Below are 11,169 nucleotides of genomic sequence, written 5' to 3' on the forward strand. Positions count from 1 at the left end.
CGAGTATTTATGCTTAGGATGGCTCTCTACCTTTGTTTCGCTTCGATGAGAACCAACCTGCGCAGCGGCAGCTCGTGCTACTGATTGCTCTTGCGTATTTTATCAAAATACTGCTACTTTCATTTTGACCCTCTACTTACACATAGTAACCCTTCATATTATCTGTGGATCTGATTCTTATGTGGTGCTCTACATCCATATACAAGTAGCTACTTCATGTACGGGCAAGCAGCACACTGGTATTTCCCCTTTTTAGTCCTTAGTGCCCCCCTGATACAGCAAAATTTGAGTGCATTTGAGCTGCGTTTTCTTGCGCTCAAAGCCGTTTTAGGTCGCCAGAATAATACCAAACAATTGCTCTCATCTGGCAGTTACTTTCTGACACTTTTGCTCAACTTTTTGGGGATCCAAAAAACATGGCCAAAAATCGACCAAAAAGTATGAGGTACCCCTCATGGTTTTCATCGAAAATTAAACGATCGCGTTTTCCGCGTTGAAAACGAAGACTTTTACTATGGTATACGAGCCTTTCAGCACTTCGGGTGGTTTCCTGACCTACGCTTCGCTTCGGTGGAAACCAACCTACGTTCAAACGGCTCGCGCTGCCGCGGGCCTTTGGCTAACATCCCAAAATTAATATAGCTAAAATGTTAGAAGAGGAACCCTGATTGTTGATTGATATGTAATCACTAATCGTATGAGTGTTTATGCTTCGGATGGTTCTCACCGAAGCGTAGCAAAGGTAGAGAACCAACCTGCGCAGCGGCAGCTCGTGCTACTGATTGCTCTTGCGTATTTTATCAAAATACTGCTACTTTCATTTTGACCCTCCACTTACACATAGTAACCCTTCATATTATCTGTGGATCTGATTCTTATGTGATGTTCTACATCCATATACACGTAGCTACTTCATATACGGGCAAGCAGCATACTGGTATTCCCACTTTTTAGTCCTTAGTGTCCCTAATACAGCAATGTATGAATGCATTTGAGCTGAATTTTCTTGCGTTCAAGGCCGTTTTAGATCGTCAGAATAGCCCCAAATGGTTGCTTTCATATGGCAGTTACTTTCTGACACTTTTGCTCGACTTTTTGGGGACCAAAAAAACATGGTCAAAAATCGACCAAAAAGCATGAGGTATCCCTCATGGTTTTCATCGAAAATCAAACGACCGCATTTTTCATCTTGATAATGGAGACTTTTACTATGGTATATCTTGAATCAAAATGTTTCTATCAATCCAAAGCAACCTCTGAAATTATCTTTGTGGGACTTTGATATGTAAAATTTCGACATTTTGGCCATAAATCTCTTTTCATATTTTTACAAATCATTCAATAAGTGAATTCAAAACATCTATTTTACTTAGTACCATTGGAAGCGCCTTGAAAAGTACTCCAGGAAAGCTTAAGGAAGCATGGGGTGATTATCATACTTCACTTAGTCGAATCTGCAAAAATAGCTCGATCGAGTCCAAAATTATCAAAATATGTCCAATCTGGAACAGACTATGATTCTGGGTTTGAATTAATTTTGGCTGGTAGGGCCAGCTGGAAAACTCATGCCCTTTTCATAAGGCAATACAGTAGTAAATGCCCTTGAAGCGTATAGAAAGTAGATGGCAGGTCATAGCACTATCGTTTATGATGATATTTTATTGCCTTCTATATCGTTCATAATGATATTTTATTGCATTCTATATTTAATAACGTTAGTCTGGACATTGACAATGCATGGGTTGCATAAAATGTCTGCAGTAAGTAATGAAATCTCTGAGGCTCTGAGACGTCGCTCAAATAAAACATTGACAGCACTGAGCAGAGGAAAGAGGGTAGAAATTACAGTGGTTTTTGTTGATTGATTGTAAAATCATTATTCTCATATGAGCCAGGTCTGATAGATGCCTTGAAACTCAGGTTCCATATTAGGATTGTAAAGTGCAAAAGTACTGAACATTTATTATGTTATGATATGAGCCAGGTCTGATAGATGCCTTGAAACTCAGGTTCCATATTAGGATTGTAAAGTGCAAAAGTACTGAACATTTATTATGTTATGATATGAGCCAGGTCTGATAGATGCCTTGAAACTCAGGTTCCATATTAGGATTGTAAAGTGCAAAAGTACTGAACATTTATTATGTTATGATATTGAATCAAAGTGTTTCTATCGATCTAACGCAATCATTGAAATCATCTTTGTGGGGCTTTGATATGTAAAATCTCAATTTTTTGGTCAGAAACCTCTTTTCATATTTTCATAGATTGTTCAATAAGTTCATTCAAAACATCTATCTTACTTGGTACCATTGGATGCGCCTTGAAAAGCACTCTAGGAAAGCTTAAGGAAGCATGGGATGATTATCATACTTCACTTAGTCGAATCTGCAAAAATAGCTCGATCGAGTCCAGAATCATCAAAATTTGTCCAATCTGGAACAAATCAATAGTCTGGATTTGAATTGATTTTGGCTGGTGGGGCTGGCTGGCAAACTCAATGCCCTGTTCATTATGAAGGCAATGCAGTTAATAGATGCTTTTGAAGCATATGAAAAGCAGGGGGAAAGTATAGCACCATCGTTAGCCATGCCATCTTTCTTGCATTCTATATTTAATAACGCCAGTGTATCAAAATACTTGTCAGATCAACTTCTTTCCTTTTTGAGGCTTTGAAAGTGTCTAGGGACCATAAATTTATTATGTTACAATGAGCATTTCAATTCTTCGATGGAAACCAACCAACGTTCAGTAGCTTGCGCTGCCGTAAGCCTTTGGCTAATATTGCAAAATTAATAATAGCTAACATGTTAGATGAAGCCTGATTGTTGATCGATAGCAATTTAATAAAAATTTCTAGTCATATATGAACCATGCCTGGCAACTCAGTTTTCCATAGTAAGGTTATAAAAGTGTCTAGAGACTATAAATGTATGTGATGGTATCAAATGTATATGTATATCGATGCCTTTATGAATAGGTTTGTTAGTTATCACATTTTGGCTAAAAACTATCTCATGCCACAAATCATCATGATAATACGAGATCAATATTCATGGATAATAGCGTCCTTTTCACAAAAAAATATTTATAGCTACGATTGAGATGTATTGCGCATCATGAACTTTCAGTTTCAGTCATATGCCTCGACAATGACTCTACCCATTATCATTCTTCATGAGAGGGAATATGCGCCGTGTTGAACATTAAATAGGGATAATTAGACGGCAGCGGCATTTCTAAGCTTCCGTGCCGATCCGTAGGATACACCTTTTACCAAGAATGATCATTGCAAGCTGATAAACATTTTCTAAAATGACGCTTGCTATGCACATTATGTTTACTCAGTTTTAGAGATTTTGAATATAAATTAACGTATTGTGCTATTTAACGTTTGAAACCAAATGTATCCCAGACAATTATACTTGTCGAGCATGACATGTTGACATTACAAGTTAAATTCCCTACCATATCACATTACACAACATCACTGATTTAGACTTTAGCAAAAAGATATAAAAGGAATGTTATAAATCAAACCTCTTTTTCTCCAGTTATCAAATTATTCTTGCTATTATCTAAGTTTTATATCTAAAATGTCTGCGGAAAAAGTGTTCGTCATTGGTGCCACTGGAAATATTGGCGTGAAAGCTGTCAATGACCTTCTTGACCATAAGATTCCTGTCACTCTATTTGCTCGTAGTCCCGAGAAAGTTGCTTCCTTGTTCTCGAGCGATCTTGTAAATGTGATTCAAGGCGATTTCAAGGATTTATCACCCATCAAGGAAGGTATAAAAGGGCACACACGTTTATTTTTGCTGGTGAGTGATTTCTATGATTTTGTCAACATCAAGAAAACCATCGCTACCTATGCTTATGAGGCTGGTGTCAAGCAAATTGTCGATATTTCTTCTTTGGTAGTCAATTTGGGTTGGAGAAGTACTTCCATTGGGTCCATTCATTACTATGCTGAAAAGGCCATCTATGATATCCCTAATCGTGGTCATTTTGTTGCGCTTCGTCCAGGTCGATTCACATCAAACCATCTTGGCATGATGCGTCCCCTCGCAGATAAAGGCCTTTTCGATAATGGAGCACCAGATTCTCCCCAAGGCTGGATCTCTACAAATGATATTGGCGCTGTTGCCGCGGTGGTGTTGCGCGAAGATGTCAACAAACATATGGATGCTGTGTATAGTCTCATTGGTGATGTGGTTACTTCCAACGAACGGGCTGCTATATTGACGCGCATTACTGGACAGAACATCAAGTATACTCAAATCTCACCTGTTCATAAGTATCACAAAATCATGGAATCTGGCCACATTCCTCATGTGTTTGCATTGGATCTAGTAACTGATTTGGATGGTCATGATGATAAAACTACGCCTATTATTGAGATACTACTAGGTAGAAAGTCTGAGACGGTAGAGGAATATCTTACTGCCAACAAGAACAATCTCAAGTGAATATATCTATATGTTTCTATGTATACGATAAACATCCGTGCATTCAATAAAAAATCATTTCTTATATTCTACCAACTAATATATTGTCAGATCGCCTTGCGCTACAGCAATGCACGATATGTCTTTTTCATTCTTAGGCCAACCCGTATTGCACAGGTATTTCAAGTCAATTTGGGAAGAGAGATACTCGAAAGCTGTTCCTTAGGTTCAATTGAGACTTTGCATGAATTTGAGTACAGATCTGGTCGTGCCACAGCTGAGCGATTCCATGTTGAACGCCAAATGTACCAAGATTTCACATTTCAGCCTTTTGATAGCACAGCAGAGCTCTTTATAAACGTTCTGTAACTGTGGATTTGACTCTTTTGCAATGCTCCATGTCTGTGTCAGTGAAAATAATTATGATAGAGCAGACACCATATTCGTATTCCCTTTTATTATTCAAATACATGCAATTCACAGCAAGATTTAGATGTATTTAAGCTCATATTTCTCGCGATAGAAGCCGTTTTAAACCGTCAGAATAGCACCAAGCAGTTGCCCTCATCCAGCACTTACTTCCTGACACCTTTGCTCAACTTTTTGGGGACTAAAAAATCTTTGTCAAAAATCGACCAAAAAGCATGAGGTGCCCCTCATGATTTTCATTAAAAATCAAACGATCGCGTTTTTCACCTTGATAATGAAGACTTTTACTATGGTGTATATTTAATCAACATGTTTCTATCGATTCAATGCAACCGCCAAAGTCAGTTTTGTGGGACTTTGATATGTAAAATCTCGACTTTTTGGCCAGAAACCTCATTTCATATTTTCATAAATTACTCAGTAGCTCGTTCAAAACATCCATTATAATTGGTATCATTGGATGCGCCTTAAAAAATGCTCCAAGAAAGAATAAGGGAGTAATTTTTTTTTTTTTTTTTTTTTTTTTTTTTGTAGGGGAGTCGAGCTCCAGGTTTTATTTAAAGTCCTTAAAATGTCATACTGAGGGAAAGAAAAGACTGTTGGTGGACCCAATGTCTGATATGATGGGGAATAAGATATATAATGAACTAAGTTGGGAAAGAAATCTACTACTAATCAGGTGCGACACCTAGAGCCAATACAATTATGCGAATCGTCAAAATATGGATACTGGATAAGAGCACAAAACACCAAACGAGAACATCAGTACTACGTCAAAATAATCACCAAAATGCATTCACTGAGATTTGGACCGGGATCATCCAGATGGCATGTTGGATGCTTAACCACTTCGCCCTACCACCACGGGCAGCATAATGGAGTAAGAGGCGATCATTATGATATAATCGAATCTTTTAGAATAGTTTAATCAAGTCGAAATTCCAGCAAGATTTGCCATTTTGGGAGAAAAATTACGGTTCGGAGAGTCAAATATTTTTGATGAGTGGCTAAATGCTTTTTTCATGGAGACAATTGATGTTTCTCAAGCTAATATGAAGGGATTAGGAAATAAAAGTAATGATAGCTTATTATTACTTGCTTCTATTGCACGCGTTTTATATTCAAGAAATAGAATTGATTGTTGTGAGGTAATTTAATTCCGATTCATAGTTGTATGCGTATATACAATGATGACATTGATTACCACATCAATATCATTCGACCTGTAGCTCAATCTTATAGCAAACTTTCAGAACCTATACACGATTTTGTTGAAATTTATAAGCAGGCCAAGTACCATGAGATTTTGGTTCCTGAGGATGCGGGAGGATCCCAATGGCAAACGGGATGTAAATAATCTATGCTGTCTATCGGCGGTGGCGCGCATCTTCGCCGTATGGCTTGATTTGGAAGGTGATTACGTTACAGTAAAATTCGTATTCGAAATTAATCATTACTTTTAGCATAAAAAAGATCAATTCATCGACAATACCATCGCAAAGAGACACATTGCAGTTTCAGATGGGCTACAAGCTTTAAACAGGAATCATTATTTCAATTACTCTTTCAAATGGGAAACGTAAGATTACTGCTATATTCGGCCAAGACGAATATCTACAAATATAGTAATTGCTTGACGTGGATGATTTCCGAATTGCGTTGCATTAAATGTCTATTCAAAATGCTTCGGTTTCAGAAAAGACGAGGTATATAAAAGACGTCTATTTCGGATTTTCTCCAGATATCAAATTATTTCTCTATTATTTGAATTTTATTACATACAAAATGTTTGCTGAAAGAGTGTTCGTCATTGGTGCCACTGGAAATATTGGCGTGAAAGCTGTCAATGACCTTATTGACAACAAGATCCCCGTTACATTGTATGCTCGCAATTCTGAAAAGGTAGCCTCCTTATTCTCAAGCGATCTCGTCAATACTGTTGTAGGCGATTACAGCGATTTATCGCCCATCAAGGAAAGTATCAAGGGCCATACTCGTCTGCTCTTGTTGGTTGGTGATTTTGGCGATTTCGTAAACATCAAAAAGACAATTGCTACTTACGCTTATGAGGCTGGTGTACAGCAAGTAGTCGATATCTCCTCCTTCAGTGTCAATATGGGTTGGAGAAGCACTGTTATTGGCTCTCATCACTACTATGGCGAGAAGGCTATCTTTGATATCCCCAACCGTGGTCATTTCGTAGCTCTTCGTCCTGGTCGTTTCATGTCAAATCACTTCGGAATGGCTCGTCCTATTGCTGATAAAGGTCTCTACGATACCTCCGACCCCAATCTTGCTCAAGGCTGGATCTCTCCCAATGACATTGGTGCTGTTGCTGCTGTCGTCTTGCGTGAAGATGTGAAGAAGCACATGGATGCTGTATATAACCTTACCGGTGATGTTGTCACTTCTGCTGAGCGTGCTGCCATCTTTAGTCGCGTTACTGGACAAGATATCAAGTACATTCAGGTGTCTCCCGTTCAAAAATACAACAAGATCATGGAACTTGGCCACTTTCCTCACTTGTTTGCCATTGATTTCGTTGATAATTTGGATAGCAACGACGATAGCAAGGTGAATCCTTCAATTGAGATCTTGCTTGGTAGAAAGCCTGAAACCTTGGAAGAATATCTTACTGCCAACAAGGATAAGATCCAATAGATCATGACACATAGTCAATAAAAATCAATGTTCACACTCGTATCCCTAAATGCTGATGCTGCAGATGTGTTTACCTAGTAAATTAGTTGTACTGATGAAGCCACGAGCTTGAAAGAGTATCAAGATCAAATGTAATGACGATAATGAAGCACTGGCATTTGACACACACACACACACACACTGATCACCATTGAGATCATATCGCCGTACAAATGACTCTTTCATCACACACCTGCATAAACAAGCGTCGTACAACGTATTTACAGCAGCAAAGGAAATACGTCATGAGGGGTAAATGTAGAGTGTTTCCATCAAAAACCCACAAAAACTTTTCGTTGAGTTTTTATTCCTTTTTCCCCTCACTTTTCTTGAGCAAAAATGGAAGCGAGCATCTTTTCACCAACACTTATCAAAGGGCTTACCGATAAAATCTACGACAGAAGAAAGGCAGCTGCCCTGGAAATCGAAAGGTGAGTGAGTGAGCAGTATCTGCTAGCAGAGGCCATGCTGATAGTCATCATGCTGCTCTAGACTTGTGCGTGAAAACGAAGACTCCAACGAACGAATCACACAGATAGTAGACGCTCTTGTGCAAGAGTTTGTGTACTCGAACAACCCCTATGCTCGCTATGGTGGTCTGATTGGGTTAGCCGCGACATCGATTGCACTGGGTCCTGTAGGTAGCTCTGTGCCGCTGGTATGTTGCAGACACTCACACAACTAGATAGGGTGTTTCCAGGTACCTTGACATTATTGTGCCGCCCATCCTGTCATGCTTCAGCAACCAGGATCAAAAAGTGCGCTATTACGCTTGCGAGAGTATGTACAACATTGCCAAAGTGGCAAAAGGTGAAGTGTTGCGCTATTTCAATAGTATCTTTGATGCTTTATGCAAGGTATAAAGTCTCTTGAACAAAAAATGTCCATCTTCATGTGCTTGACGTGCTTGTATAGTTATCTGCAGACTCAGAGATCAGCGTCAAGAATGGTGCAGAGCTACTGGATCGGCTCATCAAAGACATTGTATCCGAGTTATCCACCACCTACGTCTCACCTTACAGCGAACCGTACAACTCGATCGAAGCAGGCGGCGACAAACTGGATACACCTTCTTCACTTCCTCGCAACACAGCCTTCTCGCTACCGCGATTTATACCTTTGCTCAGCCAACGTATCTATGTCCGCAATTCAGCCGCAAGACAGTTTTTGGTGTCTTGGATGTGTGTGTTGGACTCGATCCCTGATCTCGAGCTGGTATCCTTTCTGCCTGAATTCCTGGATGGTTTGATTCGATGTCTCAATGATGTGAGTGAGGATGTAAGAGTGGCTGCCAGTGGTTTGTTGCAAGACTTTTTAAACGAGATCAAAGAAGCAGCTGCTGCTCGCACATTGCAGATCAAACAACAGCAGCAAAAGCAGCAGCAACAGGCCTTGTTTAAGAAGAAAGAGAAAAGCGTGAAAACAGCAGATAATGCTACTGCTACTGAAGACAACACAGAGGAAGAAGACACAGCATCGAAAGCGACAGCAGCAGCAGTAGCAGCGACTGAAGAGCAGGATGAATCCACCCAAGCAGATGACGCCAAAGAGGAAGAACAGGACGAGAAATCGCTGGTGGACTCCGAGAATGATGGCCATGGCAAAGGCACCTATGTGCCTGGGCAAGGTGTTATTGTGCAATACGGGAAAATCGTCGAGATCCTTGTCCCTCACCTCTCATCCTCAGAGGAGGACATCCAAAAGACAGCCTTGTTGTGGATCAACGCATTTATTGAAATCGCTCAGAATGTGATTATCCAGTATACCCCTGAGATTATCAAGGCAGTGCTGCCCTCTCTCGCTCACCCAGTTACACCTATCCGTAACATTGCACTTGAAACCAACCAAAATCTACAACGACTTGTGTTAGAGACACCCATCCATGCATCACCACCCGAGCCTGCTGCCAGCAAAAGTGATCCATCGGGTGACAATACGAAGAAGAAGTCGCTCATGGTGTCTTCTATCGCTGGATCAGCAGCACAGCAAGACCCCTTTGATTATCAAGCGACCGTGGCTAACCTGCGATTGCAATTCCTCAACCAAAACGAAGAAACCCGTGTTGCAAGTCTCGATTGGTTATTAATGCTACATAAAAAGGCGCCCAACAAGATCCTGGCTTCCGATGATGGTACATTTCCTGCGCTTCTCAAGACGCTCTCGGATCCTTCGGAAGATGTAGTCCGTCGTGATTTACAGCTATTAGCACAAATTTCGTCCTATTCGGATCACGATTATTTCAGAAGTTTCATCATGTCGTTATTATCCTTGTTCAGTACAGACAGACGCTTACTGGAGACAAGAGGCAGCTTGATTATCAGACAGCTGTGTATGAGTCTGGATCCAGAACGCATCTACTGCGCCATTGCCGACATTCTGGAACAAGATGAGGATTTGGAGTTTGCCAGTATCATGATTCAGAACTTGAACATCATTTTGATCACCTCGTCTGAACTGACAGATCTGAGAAAACGGTTGAGAAATTTGGAGCACAAGGATAACCAGCGTCTGTTTAATGCGCTCTATCGTTCTTGGTGCCATAATGCTGTCTCTGCGTTCTCTCTGTGTCTGCTATCTCAGGTCTATGAGCATGCTGCCAACATGCTCCAAATATTGTAAGTGAAAATGGCTCGCATCTAGAGATGCGTTTACTGACAGAAGACTTTAGTGCTGAGTTGGAGATTACAGTGAATATGCTTATTCAAGTGGACAAGCTGGTGCAATTGTTGGAATCGCCTGTGTTTACATGTAGGTGTTGTATGTATCCTCCAGAAGATTAACACTGATAAGCAATATAGACTTGCGTCTTCAGCTGCTGGAACCTGAAAAATACCCCTATTTGTTCAAATGCCTGTACGGTATCCTGATGCTACTACCTCAATCCTCTGCCTTTTCCACGTTACGAAACAGATTAAGCAGCGTCTCATCACTCGGTTTTCTCCACGTTCTTCCAAAGGTAACACCTGTTGCTTCATCAACAGCCACAAGCACATCCACAGATAGAAAAAGCAGCAAATCCAGTTCTACCAAAGCGGAAGAAATCAGTACCATCAAATACGGGGATCTTTTGACCCATTTCAAATCAGTACAATCTAGACACGAAAAGCAAAGAAGACAATGTAAGTAGCCTGAATTTTTTTTTTAATGAATGTCATTGACAACCAAGAAGCTCTACAGAGCACATCTCGCACAGCGCATTCCACAAATACTTCTTCAATCAGCATGACATCCAATAGTGCTGGCAGATCCAGAAGACCAAGATTGATGTACGGAGATGCGTCTCCCACGCAACCACATTCACAGCTACAACAGCAGCAACAGCACACATCCTCTCCACATGATAGCAAGGGATTGGGGCTATCCTCTAATACATCCAATGCCAGCAATGTAGGTTCTGGTGGTATTCGCAGTGGCATGGCTAGCTTGGGCTTAACGCCATCCCATAATTCAAATCACGAGAGTTCATCAGCAGGCGGATCAAGCAATCTTGGTGGAGGCTCAAGGGTTACAGCCAGTAGAAGAAACCGAAGAGCCTAATCGGCCCAAGCAACCCCTAATAAACCTGCTACTTGCAAGCCTTATGTATAAAATT

General features: G+C 40.5%; 3 protein-coding genes across 3 annotated transcripts; all 3 read left to right on the plus strand.

Moving 5' to 3' along the window:
* Positions 1-3,596: 3,596 nt before the first annotated feature.
* VAC7_1 (Vacuolar inheritance and morphology protein) lies at positions 3,597-4,469 on the plus strand (the record flags this gene model as incomplete). The annotated part of the gene is made up of 1 exon (XM_064821728.1): positions 3,597-4,469. The coding sequence occupies one exon, from the start codon at positions 3,597-3,599 to the stop codon at positions 4,467-4,469; it is 873 nt and encodes a 290-aa protein (XP_064681414.1).
* Positions 4,470-6,662: 2,193 nt separating this feature from the next.
* ATC70_002352 (uncharacterized protein) lies at positions 6,663-7,538 on the plus strand (the record flags this gene model as incomplete). Its single annotated transcript, XM_064821729.1, has 1 exon — positions 6,663-7,538. One exon carries the CDS (start codon positions 6,663-6,665, stop codon positions 7,536-7,538), a length of 876 nt encoding a protein of 291 aa, XP_064681415.1.
* A 378-nt stretch (positions 7,539-7,916) lies between these two features.
* On the plus strand, positions 7,917-11,114 carry ATC70_002353 (uncharacterized protein; the record flags this gene model as incomplete). Its single annotated transcript, XM_064821730.1, has 7 exons — positions 7,917-8,008; positions 8,070-8,214; positions 8,267-8,434; positions 8,493-10,192; positions 10,246-10,325; positions 10,376-10,696; positions 10,747-11,114. The coding sequence occupies 7 exons, from the start codon at positions 7,917-7,919 to the stop codon at positions 11,112-11,114; spliced, it is 2,874 nt and encodes a 957-aa protein (XP_064681416.1).
* Between the last annotated feature and the right edge of the window lie 55 nt (positions 11,115-11,169).

The sequence above is a fragment of the Mucor velutinosus genome (genome assembly GCF_035048745.1).
Source record: "Mucor velutinosus strain NIH1002 chromosome Unknown tig00000093, whole genome shotgun sequence".
NCBI lineage: Eukaryota > Fungi > Mucoromycota > Mucoromycetes > Mucorales > Mucoraceae > Mucor > Mucor velutinosus.